This window comes from Hippopotamus amphibius, chromosome 15 (genome assembly GCF_030028045.1).
Source record: "Hippopotamus amphibius kiboko isolate mHipAmp2 chromosome 15, mHipAmp2.hap2, whole genome shotgun sequence".
Taxonomy (NCBI): Eukaryota; Metazoa; Chordata; class Mammalia; order Artiodactyla; family Hippopotamidae; genus Hippopotamus; species Hippopotamus amphibius.
Genome location: NC_080200.1, coordinates 16,638,356 through 16,661,741, shown reverse-complemented (window position 1 = coordinate 16,661,741; position 23,386 = coordinate 16,638,356). Strand labels below are relative to the sequence as shown.

Here is a 23,386-nt window from a genome sequence, read left to right as displayed (position 1 = left end):
CCATAAATGCAAGATGGTCTCACCTCAAGATCGTTACCTTAATTCCATCAGCAAAGACCCTATTTCCAAAAAGCGGTCCCATTCATAGGTTCCAGGGATCAGGACTTGAACATATCTTTTTGAGGGACACAGGTCAACCCAGTACAGTCTGGGTACCCCAGGCCACGCTGCAGGCAGCCACAGCCAGACCACCGTTAGAACTCAGGTCTGAGCTTAAGTTCACGGTAGCCCTCTGCGACTTCGTGAAAGATTTCCTCTCTCAGCTCGGCTGGGGCCGCAGAAAGCCGATCGGGACTTTTTCTCAGCTCCCCGAAAGGAGAAGTTGAGTTGTTTTGAGGTTTGGGTGTCGCCGGGCGCCCCCCCGGGTGCGGGTTGCAAACTTGCTGTGCAATTCTGACCAGAAAACAGGAAGGGGGCACTGTGGAAAGCCGGTTCCAATCAGCTGATCTGCCCGCCCGCTGCAGTTAACTGTTACAGTCACCGTTTCACACGATGTCGCTTGGCTGCCCTGCAGTCGGCCCCCTGAACGGCTCCCAGAAACACGACATCTGTGCAGGACCGTCGTCTTAGCTCAGAAACACTGAAGGTGCAGAAGACAGGCTCACCAGGGGAGTGCAGTCTGGGGTCCATTACCCACGCCGGGCACCCCATGTCACCACGGTGATGCAGCCGCCCCAGCGTCGGCCACCAGGCTGGCCGCAAAGCCTACCCAGGACGTGCCCCTGTGCCTCGGCATCAGAGCTGAGGGTGGGGGTAGGAGGTGGTTAGGCCGGGGTTCTCTTTGTCCTTCCTGAACTGTAACACACGCCACTGACATTCACCAATGCGCATGGCATTTTAATTTCGAAAGCAGAAATGAAATGAGGATCCTTGCTGGCTGGGCCCTTTTCCCAAGCGCCCAGAGGCCGGGGTTTGGGGGCCTCCGTGTAGCCACCGTGGCCTGGCCCATGCAGAGGGAGGAGGCTGGGAGACCGTGGCCAGGAGGCTGGGAGACCGAGACCCACAGGAGGCCGGTGACCAGGACAGCGGGGCCTGGGACCGAGGGGGTCCTAGGGCTCTCTGCTGTCCCTGACCCACCTCTCGGGGCCCCAGACAAGCCTGTCCTGGGACTGGGATCTGTGCCAACCTCAGTCCTGAGCACTAGCCCCTGCTTCAGGCTCCACAGACCCAGTCTCACGTGACCCCAGACTCCCCCAGTCTCCCTCCACCCATCAGGCCACTGGTCTGTTCCCGGTGCCGTCTGGCAGCACCTGCCAGCCTACCTGGGCAGGTCACCCTGAAGCAACATGCCGTCCTTCACCATGACCTTTACCAGGATGCGCCAGTCTCTGCCCATCGTCGGGGACACACGGGCAAAGCCACTCAACTGGAGTGGCACAAGCTTCCAGAACCAGAGGTGTGCTTCTGCAGTTAGGTTTTCCATTTAAGAGCTTTGTTGAGATGTGATTTACTCATTTCGAGTGAACAATTCAGTATTTTTTAACAGATTGACAATGTTGTGCAACCTTCCCCTCTGTCTACTACTAGAACATTTGCATCACCCCCAGAAGGAAACCCCATCAGCGGTCACTCCCCGTGTCCCCTCCTCCAGCCCCTGACAACCACCGATCTGCTTTCTGCCTCCGTGGGTTTGCCTGTGTGGACATTTCACGGGATCATACGAGATGTGGCCTTTTGTGTCTGGCTCCTTGCACTCGGCTTGGTTTTTTCCAGGTTCATATACACTGTATGTGTCAATGCTCCATCCCCTCTTCTGGCTGAGTAATAGTCCACTGTATGGATAAGGCCACATTTTGTTTTTCTTTCACCAGTTTTCTCAGGATTTCAATCCTTTGTATGGCTGACTCTGCAGCTGAGTTTTCTCCTCAGCCCTGACCCCCTCCCTGCCCCAACCAGGCCAGCGTCCCCCCATCAGTGTCCCCCCTCCATCAATCATGGGAGAGTGGAGGGTGCAGGGCAGACATGGAGGTGACCCCACCAGAGACTCTTGGGGTTGACTGAGCTGATTTAGGGAGGAGAGGGGAGCCCTGGCCAGCAGCCTGCTCCAGATGTGTGGGCCTCCCAGGCATCCCAAGGGCTGGGCCAGGGCGGGCAGACATACCTAGGTCCGTCCATCTGTGTCCCCCATCTGCATGGGCCTGCCACCCCTGCTAGGAGGCTGGTGGCCAGAAGGTGGCTGGTGTTTGAGAGCAATGGGAAGTGAACGCGTGGGGCAGGCCACCCGAAGCCTCAAAAAGCAGCCGGGCTCCTCGAGCCGAGATATCAGATCAGAGCAGACAATCTAAGCTGGGGAGCAGGGGGCACGGGGCGCAGCAGGGTGGTCAGAGATGGCTGCCGGGAACTGCTCCCCGGACACCGGGGAGGCCTGCGGTCCGGGGTGCTCCATCCAAGGGATGTGCTGGCAGCACAGAGACCCCCTTGACCCCAGTGCTTGTCGGGCCTTAGAGGTTGTCCAGTCACGCAGGGGCAGGCGGCAAGCTGGGACACCTGCTGGCCTTGCTTGTTAGCTAAGGGAGGAGGTGCGTTTGCCAGGAGGAGCGAATGCTGAGAAAGGGGCGTGTGGCCGTGGACAGGCCTCTGGGGACCGTTTTCGGGGCGTGGGCCACAGCAGGGATCTGGGACAGAAGGAGGGACGTTCCTGGTGTCGGCCCACCCCCTCCCCCGACCCACAGAGGGGACCAGGGCATTCACAGCAAGAGGGTGTATCTGGACTGGGAGCCTTTATCGGGTGCTTGTCCGTCTGTCTGCAGGGTCCTAGGGCCCCAGAGGCCCGGATTGTGCCTGCTTTACGTGAACGCGAAGGCGTTTGGGGTGTTTCTCTGGTCTGGGTGCCAGCAGGCAGCTGGGTGGGGAGGCAGCGGGATCAGGCTCCGGAGAGCCTGGCAGCAGCCTGGAGCGCTCCGGGGAGACTGGTGCCAGCCGGACGTCCCCCGACCCCCAGCCAGTGGTCAAGGCTCAGCTGGCCCTGGATTGTCCTCGAGGCTGGGTGGCTGGAGGGTCAGCAGTGTAAACATCAAGGTCAACAGTCTACACAGGGGAAGGAGGGGAGGGAGAGCCAGGCCAGGGCGGGCCCCCAGGAGAATGGGTGTTATAGGGAGACAGGCAAGGATGGAGGAGAGGATGCCGGGGGGCCTGGAGTCTGAGCTGCCGAGAGCCTGTGAGGGTCGCCCCACCAGGGCAGCTGTAGCAAGCGAGGAGTAGAACTTCTGGCTGCTTCTCTCCCCCGCGTGGCTTCCCCAGGATGTTTGGGGAAGTCATTGGGGGGCCCTGGGTTGGCAGAGCAGCCCAAGGGAGGCCAGGAGCTGAGGCCGGAACCCAGGGTAGGAGGGGACCAGTCCCACAGAGGATGAGAGGGTGAATGAGGCCTCGCAGACGGAGACTCATAGGGACCAAGGCTGTGCTTCACGCCGCTGACAACTGGGGCCCGATCCTTCTCTGGGGGTGGGGACCGTCCTGTTCCCTGTGGGGTGTAGAGCAGCATCCCTGCCCTCCACCCACCAGATGCCAGTAGCGCCCCCCCCAACTACAATCAAAAATGTCTCCAGACATCACCAAGTGTCCCCTAAGGGGCAGAATCATCCCCGTTGAGAAGTTTTAGGACAACTGCAGACAAAGAGTGATTTCAGCGTGACAGATGTCCTGTGCCCAAATAGGTTCAGATTTCGGGGGGTAACATCGTGCTGTTATGGTTACACGTCAACCCAGCTGTATTCAGCTCTTTCTCATCAGCTCAACGAGGGGTGGCTGGCGGGTGGGGACACAGTTTGTGGCTGGCGAACTGCTTCGTTCCCGGGAACGGGTGGCCAGTGCTTTTTCCTGCCCTGCGGCCAGCCACAGCCAGGAGAGCGACCACTGCCCACCCACCACCAGAAACCTCACGCCTTCCTCACCACCAACAAAGCACGTTCGGATGCAGGGGTCGGGTTTTCCATCCAGGTTTGGTCTTCCGAGAGCACTTGGGGCGACGTCTTCAAATCTTATTTGAAAAGTTGCTGGTCAGTGCAAAAAAAAAAAAAAAAAAAATGCAGTCACCCATATGGTGACCCCCCCGAGCTGAGAAGTCACATGCCCCCTGCGTGTTTTCTTGCAGGCAAACGTCGTGAAAGAGCTTTAGTGGATTTTTGGTGCAGTTTGTGCAGGTTTCTGTGCACTGGAATTTTGCCACCCTCCACCCCTGTCCTCCTGCGGGGTGACTTTCTGAACCTTACGCCAGGTGCTGACTGTGGTTCAACTCTTCTTTAAGTATCTCCCCCAACAGGAAGCAAACCAGGGCCACGGTGGTGGTTTTCACTACCGGGGAGCACACGTGGTTATCCGCTCCACTTTGGCAAAATTGTGACGTTTTCTTAGAGCTTTTGGTTGCACCTTGGTGCTTTGCTTTGCTTTTTTCGTATAATGGTTCTTTTTTTTTTTTAGTATCTTTTTCTTTGCTTGAAGTATAATTTCTTTTTGTGTGTACCAGGGATTGGCAGACTACAGCCCACAGGTTAAATCTGCTTGTTTCTACACATAAAGTTTTATTGGCACACAGCCACACCTGCTCATTGCATGTCATCTGTGGCAGCTCTCAAGGTAGAGTGGGGCAGTTATGATAGAGACATCGTATGGCCCCCAGAGCCAAAAATACTGAACACTTGGCCTTTTACAGGAAAGGTTTGCTGACCCCTTGTACTTTGTGCACATAGAACATTCTAGAACATTCCAGTTACTTCCTCTGTGCACACTTCTGTCTTCTCCACTCTCCCTTCCCAAACATGGGGAAAACAGGGTCCCACTCTGGGTCCAGATGACTGCTATCATGGACTCAAATCTCTCTGGGTTAGTGCCGTGTATATATATGTATATATATATATTTATATATATATTTATATATTCAGAAACATGCATCTACCCACAGGAGAGTCTTAAAGCAGTCGGGGGTGGAGGGGTGGGGGTGGGGAGGGGGGGGCGGTCAGAAAGAACTTGGATGTAGACGTCCCAGAAGTTCATCTCCTAAGTTCACCTTTCAGTCTCGTTCTCCTGCTCATGTGCTGTGTGTTCCACAAGGCAGCTGGGAGGGCGGTGGGAGCTGCGTGGGGCGATCTTGCATTTCTCGGAGGGTTTCCAGCTGCACCCTGGGCCCTGAGGCTCCCTGCATCCTGCCTGCAGGGCAGCATGGTCTGCCAGGGCACAGCAGGGCAAGCACACGGAGCAAGACCCCAGTGCCTCCTGGGCCCACTGTCCCCTCCCCTGCCCGAACCCCTGGACCCTCTACGAGCTGCCAGGAGAGGCAGCATGAACTCACTGGGGCTGATGGGGCCAGGCCAGGGGTGCACACTTAGGGCCACAGCACCCCTGGAGGAAGCTAGCGTCTGGAGTGCCGGATGTGTGCCCGGGAGGATGCACCAGAGCCCATAGCAGAGGCGTAATTCAGCCAGAGAGATGAGCTTAAGGACGAGCTTCTTGTAGCTCGGGGTTGGGGTGGCTGTATTCCCAGCCCTGGTGCTTTGTACATATTAGCAGGCATGGATGTCCCCAGCTCACCACAAGGATGTCACAAGATGCGGAAAATGCTGGGAACCGCTGCAAGGAGCCACCTGGATAGGAAGGAGGGAATGGAGGCAGAGTGATAGCCCGGAAACTGCCCAGCTGAGAAGTAGGGCCACATCAGAGCAGGAAGGGGGGACAGAAGGATGAGGGGTTGTCTTTGGGGGTGTGGAGAGGATCAGGGTGCCCAAGAGCTGTGAGTGGCTAGGCCCTTGATCAAGCGGCCTTTTGAAGCATTAGGGAGGGGACAGCCACCTGGAAGCTGTGGCGCACTGACACTGTCTGCCCCTCCCGTGCCCTGCAGACCTGTGAGACTGCCTTTCTGGCCTGCTGCCTAAAAGTGCAGAGCCCTGACGCATTGCGGTAACCTAAGGCTATTTTAGACCAAAGTGGAAGTTATATTTTTGGGAACATTGCGTCTAAGAGAAGAGTGAAATTATGGGTGTATTTTAAGCACCCAGAAAGGTCTCTTTGGAATTTGCAAAAAGAGTTGATTAAAAGGTAAAGCATAGCTCCGGGCCTGGGACACCCCAGCCACAGCCACCACCCTTTCCGAATGTTCTGGGCACTTTGCTGTACCAGGGCTGAGTGGGGGCCGGGGGGTGTCCGTCCGTCCGTCATCTATCAGCTACATCTGCCTCTGTCTTTGGGGCGGGGATGCAGCAGGCATCGTGTGACCACAGGGCCTGGCAGCCGATTTGTTTCCTAGCAATTATCCAGGGTGGGGCAACTTCAAGGCCCTGTCCCCAGCATCACTGGGGAATTTCCCTCTGGAAGTTTCCTTTTGTCATTCACCTGCTGCTAGCCACAGCCAGCTCCTGAGACCAGGCCCGGCAAAACCTCAGTTACCTGAGGCCCATGGAAGTCATCTGTCTTTTGGAAAGGCCAAGGGGTCAAACTCAAGGCTCTCAGTCAACCGCCCAGCCACTGACCAGCCCTGTGACCCCAGCTCATGGTTGTTGACCGGCTCCTTCCAGGTGGAGGGGGAAATGGCCACTCCCTGGCAGTGGTCAGGCGCCTGGACGCAAAGCCTTCCATGGTGTGAGCTGTCAGGAAATCCTAGATGGTATCCTCACCCCTTTAAGGGAGAATAAGTCAGAGCAAACTATGACCATTTACACAGTTCCTCTTCGCCCTTCCTGATGGTCTAGGGATCTCCAGGGCAGCCAATTTTTTTTAATTTAGTTTTTTTAATTGAAATATAGTTGATTTACAATGTTGTGCCAACCTCTGCTGTACAGCAGAGTGATTCAGTTATTCACATATAGGCATTCTCTCTCTTTTTTTTTTTTAGCTCTTTATTGGAGTATAATTGCTTTACACTCTTGTGCCAGTTTTTGAGGTACACCAAAGTGAATCAGCTGTATTTATGCACATATCCCCATATCCCTTCCCTCCCGCGACTCCCTCCCACCCTCCCTGTCCTGGCCCTCTAAGGCATCACCCATCATCTAGTTGATCTCCCTTTTTATACAGCAACTTCCCACTGGCTATCTATTTTACAGTTGGTAGTGTATGTATGTCTATGCTACTCTTTCACTTCGTCCCAGCTTCCCCTTTGCCCCCCACCCCCTCAACCGCGGGTCCTCCAGTCCATTCTCTGCATCTGCGTCCTTGTTCTTGCCCTGTCCCTGGGTTCATCAGTACCATTTTTTTTTTAGATTCTGTATATATGAGTTAGCATGCAGTATTTGTTTTTCTCTTCCTGGCTTACTTCACTCTGTATGACAGACTCTAGGTCTATCCACCTCATTACATATAGCTCCATTTCATTCCTTTTTATGGCTGAGTAATAGTCCATTGTATATATGTGCCACATCTTCTTTATTCATTCATCTGTTGATGGGCATTTAGGTTGTTTTCACGTTTTGGCTTTTGTAAACAGTGCTGTTATGAAGATAGGGGTGTATGTGTCCTTTTGAATTATGGTTTTGTCCAGGTATATGCAGGGCAGCCAATTTTTTAACTGAGCCAAGGCTCGGTTCTTAGGCCAGGGGTGATTCTGCCACCAAGGGACATTTGTCAGTGTCTGGGGATGTTTTTCGGTTGGCCAGGGATGCTGCTCAACATCCCATGGTGCACAGAACAGCCCCTCTACGAAGAATGGTACGTCCCCAAATGCCAGTAGCGCTGAGGCCGAGAAACCTGCTCTAGTTTAGGGGCCTTTAGGATGTGTGGTTGAAAATCAGACCTGGGCCTCTGGACAAAGTCTGCAGGGAGCCGTGTGGATCCAGGAGCCACCACCTGGACAGAGCTGCTTGTTGGAGGTGTGAATGTTGATGAGATTGTGGGGAGGGGAGAGAGAGATGACAGGGACGTGCAGCCCCAGAGGGAACTTCTCCAGTTCTGCCAAAGTGCCTGAACCAGTTCTTTCCCCTCAGCGTGTGACTGCGCCCCTCGCCTGGGAATTTACCACCTCCAGGTCCTCTGGGCTAAGAGCCACCTCTACCAGGAAGCCCAACTCAGCTGTGCATGTGCTGTGTGACCTACAGCAAGTCGATCTCTCTGCTCTGCCTGCTGATCTCTCCTGCCCCAGGGCCTTTGCACATGCTGCACCCTCCTGTGCCATCATCTAAGGCCACCCCGAGGCCTTCTGGGAGAGGCAGAGGAGAGCTCCAGAACATCACGGGACCAGCAGAGTCCTAGCACAGAGCCAGGAAAGTGTGTCTCCCTGCCCCATACCCTGAGGCTCTGAGGGGCCCTTTGGTGTTCAGGGCCCATTTTTTTCCTGCAGGAACTGGTCTAGCTTAGCAGCCCCAGATTTCAGCTATGGTGGAGTGGGGAGTGAGTGAGCACTGGCATGAGGTCCCGGCAGGGCTGAGGTTGGGGGGACACCTCATAGGGGTGCATCCCTCCTGTGCATGGCCAGTCTTCTGCGCCCATCCCAGAGCTGCCCCATAAAGATGGGAGTCTCTGGGGAGGGGCTCCCACAGGAGGATCGCATCCACCTGAAAAAGAGGTGACTGGAAGGACTTTACCCCTGAGCACTGGGGACATTGAAGGGCCTTTGGATCCAGTGATCCTCCTGGACTCGGGTCAGCTGTGCCTTCCCTAGACCCAAGGAAGATGAGGGACCCCCCAAGGCAGGCCTGGCCGTTGCTCCTACTGCCCCTTTTCAAAGCAGAGTGGATACAGTGGAGATTTTGCAGCCGTAAAGAGGAGTGAAGCACTGACACGTGCTACAGTGTGGATGAACCTCGAAGACGTTATGCCGGGTGAAAAAAGCCAGACTCAAAAGCCCACAACTTTATGATCCCATTTATTTTATTATTTTTTTAAATAAATTTATTTATTTATATTTAGTTTTGGCTGCAGTGGGTCCTCATGGTTGCACACAGGCTTTCTCTAGTTGTGGAGAACAGGGGCTACTCTTCTTGTGGTGCACAGCCTTCTCATTGTGGTGGCTTCTCTTGTTGCAGAACATGGGCTCCAGGCGCACGGGCTTCAGTAGTTGTGGCACATGGGCTCAGTAGTTGCGGTGCACGGGCTTAGTTGCTCTGTGGCATGTGGGATCTTCCCGGCCCAGGGATCGAACCCAAGTCCTCTGCATTGGCAGGCGGATTCTTAACCACTGCACCACCTGGGAAGTCCTGTGATCCCATTTATGATGTGTAGGGAACAGGCAAATCCAAGGAGATAGAAAGCAGATTAGGGGTTGCTGGGGGCTGGAGGATGGGAAGTGACTGCTCATGGGCACAGCTCTCCTTTTGGGGTGTTGGGAATGTTCTGGAACTCAATAGAGGTGACAGTTGCACAACATAACAAACATGCTTCATGTCACTGAATTGTACATTAAAATGGTGAATTTTATGTTATATGAATTTTAGCACAGTTAAAACAGAAATGCAGAGTGGGCTGTACACATCTGGAACTCTTCCCATCAGGTCCCACCGCATCCACCTCTCAGATTCCTTCCCATCTACCTTGCAATCAGCAGACAGGAGCCCAGCCGTCCTAGAGCCGGTGTTATCGGCTCCGGCTTCTGGGGTGGCCCAGGAGCACCTGCGCTCCACCTCCCGGGGCCCCACCCCAGCCCCTGACCCAGCAGTGGGATGCGGGACTGGCTTGAAGTCAGACCTGGGCCCCATCCCTAAGGAACAGGCCCCTTAGGTGGAATTTCTCAAGCGAGTGTGGGAAGTGCTTCCAGAATGTTTCATCCAACCACTTGTCTTGAACATCACCATTTCCACTCGTGAATGTTCGAAGTGGAACATTCATCATGCTCATCAGCGAAACCCTCCCCCAAGGTCGAGTGACAGTAAAATTGGCCAGAGCGGATTTGCAGTGGCTGCTTCCGCGGAGTGTATCCTAGACCAAACAGTTTAAGCTTAAGCCCTGACGTAGCATTTACACCACGGATCTGCAAGCTGTTTCTGTGAAGGGCCACATGAATTAGCATTTCCGGATTTTAGGGCCATGCAGTCTCTGTCACAGCTACTTAGCTCACTCTGCATGGGGTCATTTGCCAGTAAAAGTTTATTTACAAAAACAGGTAGTGAGGCTTTCCACGTGGCACAGTGGTTAAGAATCCACCTGCCAGTGAAGGAGACATGGGTTCGATCCCTGGTCCAGGAAGATCCCACATGCCTCAGAGCAGCTAAGCCTGTGCGCCACAACTACTGAAGCCCACGAGCCTAGAGGCCATGCTCCACAGCAAGAGAAGCTGCTGCAACAAGAAGCCCGCGCGCAACAACGAAGACCCAAGGCAGCAAATAAATAATAAATAAATAAATTTTAAAAAACAAACAAAAAAACAGGCAGTGGGAGAGAAGCATCAAAGATGCCGGGATTGGGGACTTTCCTGATGGTCCAATGGTTAAGAATCCGTCCCCGACCAGGGAACGAGGGGACCCTGGTCCGGGAACTAAGATCCCACATGCTGCGAGGCAATTAAGCCTGCACGTGCTGCAACTACTGAGCCCATATGCTCTAGAGCCTGCACAACACAAGTAGAGAGAAGCCCGCATGCCACAACGAAGATCCCACGTGCCGCAGTTAAGACCCGACACAGCCAAATAAATAAATAAATAAATATATTCTTTTAAATGCACAAAGAGCTTCTTTAGCCTTTAGAAAAAAAAAATACTCAGATTGAAGGACATTCTACAGTATACTCAACCTATCCTCCTTAAAACTGTCAAGATTTCAAAAACGAGTTTGAGAAACTTGGCGTGGAGACGTCAAGGAGATGTGAGGACTGAGTGTAACAGGGAACCTGAGACAGAAGAGGGACATTGGGGGAAAATGAGGACATCTGAATGAAATGCAAACTTAGTTAAATAATACCATATATCAGTCAGTATTGGCTCATTCACTCGTTTGTTGTGACAAATGTGCCACCATGATATTAACAGTAGGGGAAACTGAGTGTGGGGTACTTGGGAAGTCTCTGTAATATTGTTAGAACTTTCCTATAAATCTAAAACTATGCTAAAATTAAAAGGTTGTTGAAGGAAAAAGAAGGTATCAAGCCAGATTTGGCCTGTGGGGCATAGTCTATTGCCCCACCCTGACACACACACACACACACACACACACACACACACACACACTTAGACAAAAATCCCACCACATCCATGAGATGTGCAAAACAAATCTCAGGTAAGGTCCTGGCAAACTGAACTTTGACCCCACGCACATCCGCCCTCTCCCACTTCTCCATTTCGGTTGGCTGAGCCATCACCAGTGGTCTTTGGTGCTTTCCTCTCTTGCCTGCATGCTTGCTGTCACCATATCCTGTTGTCTCTTCCTCTGAAATGTTTCCCAGCACTGCCTGGGCGCCTGCTGGTGGCCCCACTGGTGTGTGCAAGTGACAGTGTCCAGCAGCCGGGGTGGTGTCCAGGGTACTGGCTTCCCTGCAGGGCCCGTGTCAAGACAAAGCACAGCTCCTTGTCAGGACGGAGGCCAAACTGGTGAACTCGGTTTCCCAGATGTTCCCTTGCTTCTCAGGGCTGTGAGGATTCAAAGCTGGGAGTTGACTCTGGACAAGGATGTTTCTTTCTGCTCCTGGTCCTGCATCATCACAGGGGCCTGGTTTTTCCCCCCTGCCCCCTCCACTTTACTGTGTCTGGCTGAACAAGGCTACCGAGTGGCAGACAAAATGAGAATTGGACCCATCTGGGGTTGGGGTGCACACGGGGAGTGGCTGATCTCTGTGAAACACTGGACTGTGAAAGTTTCCCATCTCTTGGGGCTAAGCGTTAGGAAAGCAATCTGATTAAACTAAGTATACCGAGCACAAAGCTCTTTGCTCTGTCCCACTGTTGACTATCAAGACCCCTACTCCAGATGTTCGTGTAAGTAGACATCCTCTTGCTTTATTTCTCCCTAGAGATACTTCATTCTCTTAATCAACCCTAGAGCAGTAGTTCTCACCCTTCCGGGAATCAAAATACCATCAGGCTCTGATTTAAGAATTTGACTCCTTAGCCTTTCCAGAAATTCTGCAGGTCTGGGATGGGGCCCAGGTCTTGTCTTGTATCTTTAACAAGTCCCCACAGCTCATGCTTGGATTCTCAACCTTTTCTCTCTCTCACCATAACCTACCAGAGCAGCAAGGTAGTGGTGACTCATGGTGGGGAGAGGGGAGGGGAGGAGGGCGGGGCGGGGGAATCTTGACAATTCTGCCTCTCCTTCCCCGCTGTTACAAGCAGGGGAGCCCCAGGATGACAGGTTTGCTCACCCCACATATGGAGGGTGGGCCCAAGGGGAGCCTGGGGCTCCAAGGGGCATCCCCCTCTCCAAGGGTTTGGAGAGAGACTATAGTACCTGTAGGGAGGGTGGAGGGATGCTCTGGAGACCACAGACTCTCCCTCCAGCCCACCACTGGGAGCTCACCTTTTCTCACATGTGCCAATGCTTAGTGTTGTTGCATGGAAAGTATCAGAAGTCCTTGCTGTTCTCATCATCAGCACCATGCAGTTTGGGATTTGTGTAGGGAAACAAACATCATCCTAAAATGAAACCTTCCACTAAATGAAGGTTCCTAAAATGAGCTGCCCACTTACAGAACAAGCCCTCCACTCACACTCCCCGCTTAGCTCAGCTTAAGTATGGCTCCTTCCAGGCTGCCAGGCCTGGTGCGTCCTCTTTCCCAGATGCATCCCACTACACAAATGCAAAACAAATCAGTTGCAAAGTGAGGTTGAAAAATCTTGCAAAGGGTGCACAATTTCAGGAAGTCATCAAAAGTGACCTGGAGAATTGCTCTGACCTCTAGTTACTCAGCCACACCCCCAAACAGCAGATGGGGAAGAGAGCTAGTGATGGAAGCCTGAACTTCAGGAGGGAATGAGTCTGTCTTGCTGCTAAACTTAAATAGGTGCATTCTGCCTAAAGGGAGAGAATTTTCAACTTGGCTCACAAAGTAGAATTCAACTACATGCTTTATGAACAAGACACACCTAAACCAAAGTCGTTCAGGAAGCTGAAAATAAAGGGACAGGCACAGATGTAGCAGGCAGATAGAAATAGGAGAGAGCACAACTGCAATTCTGACGTGTAAAACGTTAGAGCTCAGGCCTCTGAGCATTGCATGATGAAGAGATTCATCATGATGCCAAAATCCTCAATTTACTCTCAAGGTATAATAGTTGTCAACATCTATGCATCACACAACACAGCAGCTGCTTTTATAAAGCAGAAATTATAAAAGATACTGGGAGAAATAGGTACAAACACAAAACATAAGGATCTTTGAGTGGACAGCAAATAAGCAGGGATGTAGGATGCCCAAACCGCACATTTAGGCAGATCTTGTGGCCATATTGCAAATCCTTCACTCCAGTAATAAATGTTAAATATTCATGGAATGTTCACAAAACTCATCCCTATATCAGGTCACGGAGAAAGCATTTAGAACTTCCAAAATGGGAAATATTATAGTCAGTGCTCTTAACAATGCTGTAAAACTAGAAATTAATTTTTTTAAAAGCCCTTCCACATGGAATTTTTTTTTTTAAAGAAAAGTGGCCTTCTGTTAACTCTTAGATGAAGAGTGATCTGTAAACCAAAATTATGGATTTTCTGAAAATCAGTGACCAAAACTGTATATTATCAGAATCCACAGGATGTATTTAAAGCAGTAATGAGAGGACAATTTATAGCCGTAAACACTTTATATCCATAAATGTGAACAAATGAAAGTAAGTGAATTAATTTCCCAACTCAAAAACCTGAGAAAGAGAACCAGGTAAACCCCAAAGAGAATGATTTGGGTATCGAATGGATAAGATGAGCCCTCAGAGATCTTGATGAATTCCTCAAATATTTTTGATACAGTAAGAACCAAGCAAGACCTTCCCCCATCAAAGCTTAATTTGTTCTTTTTTCTTTCTGTGATCTACACAAGGTTTCATTTATAACCTAAACCAAAATTCAGTGAAGTATGAGATACAATAACTTGTTTCATATTTGATTTCTTTTTTTCTTTTTTATCTAAGATTTTATCACCCCACCTCCCCACCACCTGCTCTCCAGCACAGTTTACCATGAATCTTTAGCCCCTGGTAGGAATCTGTCCATTTCAAAGGTCCTTGTCCTGGCTCCAGGAGTCCTTGCTGTGTTTTCAGTGTTTCTTTCCACCTCTGTGGCTGGCAGTCAGTGCCTTTGCCGATAAGAATGACACAGCCTGTTACAAACTGGGTGCACAGAGAAGGGGTGAGTGTCACGTCCTGTAGACACTTGGCTCTTTCTACACGCGTGCCATCTGTCTGTCTGTCCATCCGGCAGCTGGCTGGAGAGAGACTGCCGGGTATCCCAAAACCCATAGCTGAGTATCCCAAAACCCGTAGGCAACAGGAAGAGAACAGAACCCGGGCTAAAGCTGGGTGTCAGCTGGCCCCTGGAAAGCCTCCACTTCCTCATCTGTGCGTCGGGGAGCCATGAGATTGGGGGTGATTCCTCTACTTCCTGCCCCGCACCCACAAGCCTAGTAAGCCTGCAGGTGTCATCCACGTGGGCTGGCGGGGGGTCAGGGGTCCCATCTTCTGCCCCACAGCCACCGCCTCTCAGCACCGTCATTGCATTGCCACCCCCTTTCTATTAGCGTCCTTTTTTTTCTCTCGGCTGCATTGCACAGCATGTGGGATCTTCGTTCCCCAACCAGGGATCGAACTTGCGCCCCCAGCAGTTGGAAGCGCAGAGTCTTAACCACTGGACCTCCAGGGAAGTCCCCCATTGTCATCCTTGTCCTCCTCCTCCCTGGATCCATCTCCTTCTGCCCGTTCCCTGCACAGCAGCTCCGTGGAAGTCACATCAGCCATGCTTTTCCCTTCCCCACCTCCCAACCCTGTCCGCTGCCAAGGAGCAGGCTTTTTTGTCTCTCCATGCAGCCCCTCTGGCCTTGTGATTCTGCTGGCCCATTCTGCCTTCCATGCTTCTTGGTCCTGCTTCTCTCTGTCCCTGTTATGCTTTGGGGGGAGACCAGTCAGCCCAGGGGACACTCACACCCTGTCGTGTTCACCTTGCATGTCTGTGTTGAGTCTTCTCCCAGCCCCAGCACTGCCTTGGCCCCCTTTGGGAGAAGGGAGCGTTTAATCAAGAACCCCTAGAACAGTGGCTGGCACACCTTTCCCATAAAGGGCCTGAGGATAAGTATTTTCAGCTCTGCCAGACCAGTCTCCTCCAGCACGACCCAAGCCTGCCGTAGTCCAAAAGCAGACACAGACCATCCGTAAACAGACATGGCTGTGTGCCAACAGAACTTCATTCATGGTCGCTGGAAGCTGAATCTCATCTTCCTTTCATGTGTCGTGACATATTCTTTTGAATTTTTTTTTCAAGCATTTAAAAATGTGACAACCATTCTTAGCTCGCAGACGACACAAAAACAGGTGGCCGGCTGTAATTTACTGACCCCCGGGAGTGGTCAGTGTCTAAGGCTGCCTCCACCCCGATCCCGGGCATCACGTAGGTGTCCCCACCCTGGTCACTTCCATTCATGTACAGGTCGTCTGTGGCTACTTCACACTTCAACAGCAGCGTCAAGTCATTGCAACGGAGCCCAAAATATCTATTAGCCGGCCTTTCACGGAACAAGTCGGCCCACCCCTGGTTCACACAGATGGTCTCGTTTCATCCTCAGACAACCTGAGAGGGCAGGGGTTTACCCCTTCATTTTACAGGAGAGGAACTTGAAACTCGAGAGCAGTGAACGAATCTGTCCCCCTTGGCATAGCCCCCCTGCCCAGACCACGGGGACCCACTGGAATCCCCTGCCCATGACAGAGCTGTGCTCCCAGGCTTCTCACCAGAAATAGCCCTCCACCCCGCACACCCCGCAGGGGTTATTTTCCCCGGCATTTCCACACAGGAAAGCCCCAGCCTGACTGGAGGCCCCCGGGGCTGTTTGCTCAGCAGACACAGCAGAGCAGATCTCCTGGGCGCCTTAGTCCATGGGCCATGGGACGCCTCCCAGGTCTCCTGCAAGTCCGACAGTTGCCTGTGTCCCCAGGTGGGCACAACCTGGGCACGGGCTGAGCGCCGTTTCACCTAGAAAGGTACGCCTGGAACTTGGAGAGCACTTGGGGAAATAAAATAACTCACGTTCCAGCGGTTGGGGCTGCTGTGCCAGGGCTGGTTCCCAGTCACTCTGGGGTGTTGCTTTCTGCACCCCCACCCACGGCTGGAAGAAGAGGAATCCTGCAGGCCGGCAAGCGGGAGACAGTGTCTCTTTCAGCCCCATTTTTAGGCTCCACAGTGGCTTAATATTTGCTAGTGTTCTCTTACCGTTCGCAGCCTCTCCTGGCAATGCAGGTCACTCCGCTGTCTTGGTATCTGACCTTGACCGGACATGAGATTCAGATGTCCTGTATGGCGTGGCTCGTGGTCCCCGGGTGGGGAACAGAGACTCTGCCCAGACGTGGCATCGCAGGGAGTGGGGCAATGTCAAGGTCATGAGAGATGGCGGGCAGCCTCCAGGGTGTCTGGAGATGGTGACATCTGAGCCACGGCCAAGGTGGACGTGCAGGACGTCCCTGTCGTAGCCCAGCCAGGGAGGGGGCTTTCTGAGGCTAGAACAGTGCCGGACACACGGCAACCGACCAGTACATTGTTGTCAAGTCAATGAATGAAACTGCATGTATGAAAGCACCGCACACTTGGGAAGGGAGGTCCTTGTGGCTAGATCAGGAAAACAGGCCAGCCCCACAACCAAGATGAAACCACTAAAACAACCGAGGACGGTCGCAGGTGTGTCTGAGGGCAAAGGAGTTATCCCAGTTCAGGCCACCTCTGCCTGGCTGGAAGGTCCATCACCCTGCATGGTGAGGCTGGGGGACTTCTCTCCAGGGGAACCCCCACTCTGGGCTCACCTGTCAACACAAGAGATAGCCAGCGTGCGTGCCTTGGTGAGCTCATTCCATGGGACTTTTCGGTTTTGAAACCTAAAAGCAAAACACTGTTTGCCTAATGCAGTCTGTCTCAAGGCTTGTCTGGTTTTCACATGGGATGCACAAGAGGCCAGGTTTAAACTCAGGGCTTAGGAATCCACCTGCCGGGCTGCCCGGCCCTGGGTGAGCTGCCTCTGGCCAGGGCAGTCAGACGCCCCGAAAAGTCTCAGGCCTGATCACCTGGCTCCCAGTGCTGAGAACCAGTCTGGACCAGGGACTGAGGGGCTACGTGCAGGGTGTAGGCTGGCAGTAGGGGCGCTGGGTTCCAACCCAGGGCCATGTCAACCACCTGCTCTCAGGCTTCGGGGAGGTCAGCTGACCTCTCTGCCCCTGTTTCCTGATCGGAAATCAGGAAGACAGGTCTGTCCCTTAGAAGAATTTGAGCAAAACAAAGAGTCACAAGCCCGCAGCACTCCTGGCGTGGGCCTGGCACGTGCCACAGGTCATTCTTTGATGTTATATCGCTGTTCTTCCTACAATGTTTATTTTGCATTCCAACAGAGAGAAGAGCCATCCTGTTTAGAAAGAAAATGCACCCCCTAGAAATTTCTGGCTACATAGGCTGCTCAACCCTGGATGTCTTTTTTTTTTTTTGGCTGCATTTGATCTTAGTTGTGGCACACAGAATCTTTCGCTGTGGTGTGGGCTCTTCGATTCCTTGAAGTGCACGGGCTTCCCTCTAGTTGAGGCATTCGGGCTTCCCTCTAGTTGTGGCATGTGGGCTCCAGAGCGCATGAGCTCTGTAGTTGCGGCTCACGGGCTCTCTAGTTGTGGTGCACAGGCTTAGTTGCCCCGTGGCATGTGGGATCTTAGTTCCCCGACCAGGAATCAAACCAGCATCCCCTGCATTGCAAGATGGATTCTTAACCACTGGACCACTAGGGAAGTCCCTGGACATCTTTGATTTTAAAAACCTTTTTCAGTCTCCCCAAAGAAGAACCTCAAAGACAAAGGCAGTTAGAAGACAGCCAGACATCCCCTGGCTCTTGGCATCCTTGGCAAGGTGGGGGGCCGCCTGGAGGGGCACACGACCAGAGGAAGTGGGGGTACTGCTTCTTCGTTCATTTCACCTAGAAACCGTGACTGGGGCTGGGGTTCAATTAATGGGCCGTCTCTTTGTGGTTTTTTCCTTTTGATAGGTAAACCTTTAGCGTGGCTCTATCTTTTCTGTCAAGTGTACAGCTTATATTAGAAACATGTCTTTTACATTATAAAAGGGAGAAAAAAGCATTTCTGAGAAAGCAGAGGCCTTTCCCAAGTAGCGTTTGACCAGCACCATAGATCGTCTGGCGTGATGGGAAGACAGCATGAGCGTGTGGCCACCCCTGCCCCAGTGCCAGATCACATCACATCACCGCTGGCACCTGGGTCCCGCTTCCTTCCTCCCATCCATCCCCATCCCCACATGATCCACCGGGCACACCAGCCACCCTTGTGCTTAGAGGCCGTGCACACCCCCAGCCAACTCCGGGAACAGCTACACAATAGCTCCCCTGGCTTCGGGTGCCAGGACAGCATTTCCTCCTCCTCCGACGTATAATAGCACCAACCGGATATTTTTAGATCAGCTTTGAAAAGTCGCAGTGTGTTGAGACCGCATACCAGACACATGAGGTCACTAGGCCCTGCGCTGGTAATCGCAGAACCAGAGAGCTGGTGGGCCCTCACGCCCCAAAGACATTCCCTCTTATCCCCAGGATGCCAGGCCTGGTTGTTTCCTTAGAAATCGCCACAGAGACTTGTCCCACGTTCAAGAAGGGACCGCTAGGGCTCTTCCGGATGCAGATGTGCATTTCTAGGGTGTCTCTGCGGCAGGCGCCAAGCCCAGGCACTGCGGGGACTCAGGACTTGCCCCTGGGGGGAGCCCACTCGGGGTCGGACACCCCTTCACCCCTTCGCCATCTGTTCGTAGTTAGGACAGGCCGGACTTTGCATGCTCGCTCGTGGGAGTTCATCTGATCACAAAGCAGGCCTGTCCTCAGGTCAGACACCACCCCGCAGGGTCTGTAAGGAAAAGAGGAGACAGATCTGCTGTCTGCTTTTCCCAGACCCGTGGCTCGAGAACCCATGGGCTTTACCCTGAAGGCTGAACTTAAAGGAAACAGGAGATTAAACCTGGAAAGACAGGTTTTTTCTCCAGGGGGCCCTCATGATGGGAGGGAGCCCCAGACAACTCGGCCCTGCCGACCCCTCTTACCTCCATCTGGATATAACAGTGCTTCTCAACCCGGGCAGTTGAGCTCTGTTTCTGGGGATGTTTTGGGTTGTCCCAGATGCTACTGGCATCTGGCAGGTGGAGACCCTCCGGTGCACAGAACAACGGCCCCACCCCCAGAGAATGATCCCACCCCAAGTGTCAGCAGTGCCGAGGCCGGGAACCCTGCGCTGGGTTCCGTAGACACTCGGGAGAGCAGGGCAGACTGAGGCCCGGCCCCCAGCAGCCGGCCTGTAGCTCAGTCACACACATCAGGACCCTGGGTGGGGGCGCAGGGGTGGCTCTGTGGTGACTGTCTGACTCCAGAAAGCACCTCCTCAGGCTGGTTTCTGCCTCCACAAGGCCAGGTGGAGACCCCTCCCGTGCAAAGGGCCCCCCCTCCCCACCCTGAAGGTACCCCCTTGGCGGTCAGGGCCAGGTTGCCTCTCCGACGCCTCCTCCTCCTCTGTCACTCCCCTGCTCGGCAACTTGGCGGTTGGTTCAGGTTTTACAGCGAGGCCCGTTTCTGGGGTCTGGAGCTCAGGGGGCAGCAGGGCAGGAAGTCACTCCTCCTGTGACCCGATCAGCCAGGAGCGTGACCGGCGCATGGGCCCAAGCGGGGCGCTGCCCCTGATCGCATGCTCTGCTGAATGGAACCATTTTCCAAGGAGGTATCCCAGGCCTTCCGGCAGATGCTTTTTTATAGGTGCCTTCAGGCAGTCACACCAGAAACTCTGATCAGTGATAGGCATGCGTCCATCCCCCCTGCAGAACGAGGGCTTCAGGGAAATCCTGGCTGCTCTCAGTGTCTCCCTGTTCCTGACTCCCCCCCCCCCCCCGCCCCGACAGCCTGGCCACCTCTCTGCACCCTGCCCTTGTCCCCCGCCCCACCGGGCCCACAGACACACACACACACACACATCCCACAGCAGACCTTGGCCGTGGCCTTCCTACCTCCTCCCAGCTGCGGCCTGCCTCCCTCCAACCCACCCCCCGCCCCGCTCAGCCTCCTCAAACACAAGCAACGTGAGCCTGACACCTTTTTCCGCTGCTGCCAAGCTTCCCTTTCCAAGTGTGAATTCAGGGTGTCACTCCCCTCCCCATGCCATCTCTGCCTCTTCCCTCCTCTGCCCGACCTCACCACCCCCACTTCTACCGGCCTCTCACCCCTCCAAACAGGAAACCCCAGTCCTTAGATACCTTTCCTGCCCCGAGTCCCCCCAAGGCTCCTCCTCACCCTCCCCCTGTCTGTGGAAAGGAGGTACCCCAGGAACCTGGGCGGGGGACAGAGGGTGTTCTCTGTCGTAATCTGGGTGGTGGTCACATGGGAGACCCCATGGGGACGTCACCAAGCCACAGGCTCTGAGCACTGTGCAGACTTGACATATTGGGAACGAAGCCCTGATTCATACCACGACATGGGTGAACCCCGAAAACATGAGTTGAGAACAGCCAGATACAAAAGGCCACCACTTATGTGAAATGTCCAGAACAGGCAAATCCACAGAGACAGAAAGCACATGCGTGGTTAGCAGGGACCGGGGCCGGGGGGGGGGGGGGGGGGAGGTGCGGGTAGTGACTGCTCATGGGGACGGGTCTCCTTTTGGGGTGATGGAAATGTTCTGGAACTAGGTAGAGGTGATGGTTGCACAACACTGCGAATGTACTAAATGCCACTGAAGTGTTCACTTCTAAAAACTTAGTTTTACGGTATGCCAGTTTTACCCCAATTTAAAAAAAAAAAAATTGCTGTGGACCAGCTTGTCCTCCCGTGGAATTGCCTGACCCCTCCAGGATGGGACCTGTCCCCGCGTCTGCTCACTCCCACTCCAGGTGTCCAGCCTGGAGCCCGTATCAGCTCAGGGCCCAGCAGACTCCTTCGGGAAAGTAAATATTCTGGATAGTAAATATTTTCGGCTTTGCAGGCCAGACGGCTTCTGTCACAGCTACCCCGCCTTCACGGCGCAGGAACAGTTGTGGACAGTTGGTAAATGAGCGGGCCTGGCCGGGTGCCCACGCACTTCATTTGTGGACGCTGAAACGTGAATAGGATTTTTACATGGCAGGAAATATTACTCTTCTTGGGTTTTTTGTTTTTTTTTTTTTTTTAAGAAAACATTTACAAATGTAAAAACCGCTCTTGGCTCACAGGCAATACGAAAACATGCAATGGACTGGATTTGGCCCACAGGCCGGAGTTTGCTACATGAACCATCATTACTGAAAAAGAATTGCGGCGATTGGCATTTCTAATGTCCAGGACTTAAAACTTGAGCCCTTCCCACACCCCAAACACAGATAAAGAGTAAGCCCGTGGGATGCACCAGGGATACCTACCTTTCTGTTTTCCAGGTGTCATCTGGAATCTCTGAGTGGCTTCCAGGGAGCCAGGGTCCACGACATCCCGAGGGAACCCCCAAGCTCCAGGCTAAAGCCTGTAGAAGTTTCATTCTCACAACCTGAAAATCTGCTTTTGTTTTTCCTCCCAGGCTTTCGGGAATGCCAAAACCGCCCACAACAACAATTCCAGCCGATTTGGGAAATTCATCCAGGTCAACTACCTGGAGAGCGGCATCGTCAGAGGGTGAGTCTGCAGCCACCCACCCTGCGCACTCCACCCTCCGTCTGGGGTCCTGGGCTTCCCTGCGACGGGGAGCCAGGACCGAGCCAGCAGGGGGCTGGGTGCTAAAATCAAGGCCTCGGAGGCATCCGTGAGTCATACAGGGAAGCCTGTGTGATTCGCAGTCATTGATGTGAAAATCTGGGTGGCGGGTTGAGGTGGGAAGTGGGGGTGGGGGAGGGGTGGCACCTTGGTAACCGACCCTATCTTCCCCAGGGCATCCCGGTGGGCCCAGGCACCCACGGAGTAGGTACTGTGAGTTAGAGGTCCTAGCATGATGGAGTTTGCCAAGGATAGGCAGGGGTACACCAAGCTATTTCCTGGTCTTCATGTTTCTAATTCAGTGGGTCTAGGATGCCACAGGGAGAACTGATGTGGACTCTGGCATTTGCCAAATATGCCCCTTTAGCTAGAAGAAGACATGATGCTGGGTGACAAAGTGAGGCAGTTGTCCAGGGAAGTAGTGAGAGGAGGTGAGTGGGTGGGTGGATGGATGGATGGATAGATTCATGGATGGATAGATTCATGGATGGGTGGATGGATGGGTAGATCAGTGGATGGGTGGGTGGATTCATGGGTGGATGGACTCCTTGGTGGATGGGTAGATTCATGAGAGGATGGTGGGTAAATTGATGGATTTGGATGGATAGATGGATGAGTAGGTGGGTGAGTTCATAGGTGGTAACTGGATCGTGGAGTTGACTGCCTGGTGGAAGTTAAAACAGATCTATGTTTTGTGCCACAAATGTGAGTTCCTTAGGTGGGGGCACAGTTACCTCAACTAAATGTGTAATGTTGAAATTGTGTTCAAAAAAAACAAAAAAAAGGAAGAAAGAAAGAAATTGTGTTCATTTGCACTCTCTATAGCAGTTATGCTAATGAAAATACCTGGCAGCTTTATGCAGTGAGTTAATGTTACAGGGAATTATCTGTTTTGTCCTAATGTCATTTCAGAAATTAATACTATAGGTTTTTTTTTTTTCTTTAGAAAAATTATATTCTGGGTCATTTCAAGCAGTTAAAAAAATGTAATTGTGATTTAATACTGCATAGTGTTTTGGATATTTATCTAACATGCAAAGGTCTTATGAGCCAGTCAAACTATTTCACAGTGGGGGGAAGAAGGCATTTCGCCACAGTCCACTGCCTGGTGACTTGAGGAACGAACCCTCCCCGTCCACATTCTGGTGTGAGGGTCTGCGGTGGCGGTGGGATTTGCAAAGGCTCCAGGTGATGCTTTAAGCAGCAGGTTTAGAAGCCTTAAACATTAGACATGGGGAGACCTGAGCAACAGACCCCTGGAGATCGCGAGAAGGCACCAGGTCAGGAAGGGAGAGGTCCTTTAGGACTTCAAAGTATCCGGATTCTTCTGTCCATCTAAATCTGACTGATGATCATTTCAATTGATGAAGCCTGTTCAAGACGAGGACAGAAATGTTTTTCCAAATCCTTCCGCCTCTGGCTTCTTTTCGTTTTCCCACTGCCCAGGCTCTGATGGGCCATGATGTCGGGGAGAGACCTTCGATAAATGCAGCATCTGCTCTGGCCACTTAGCCCTCAGGGACACTTGGAAGTGGGTGGTTCTACCCATGGCCTCAGCTCCCCATGGGCCGTCCAGTGGTCCCTTCCTGACTACTGCTGGGCCCAGCTTGGCAT

The 23,386-nt window shown here is 53.0% G+C and overlaps 1 protein-coding gene across 9 annotated transcripts in view; it reads left to right on the top strand.

Moving 5' to 3' along the window:
• MYO9B (myosin IXB) overlaps positions 1 to 23,386 on the top strand; it is a 96,087-nt gene that overhangs the window by 25,160 nt on the left and 47,541 nt on the right. For all 9 annotated transcript variants that reach the window (XM_057708731.1, XM_057708734.1, XM_057708729.1 and 6 more), the window contains exon 3: positions 21,600 to 21,694. In XM_057708731.1, coding sequence (XP_057564714.1) covers positions 21,600 to 21,694 — 95 coding nt within the window. The remainder of the gene's footprint in view (positions 1 to 21,599; positions 21,695 to 23,386) is intronic.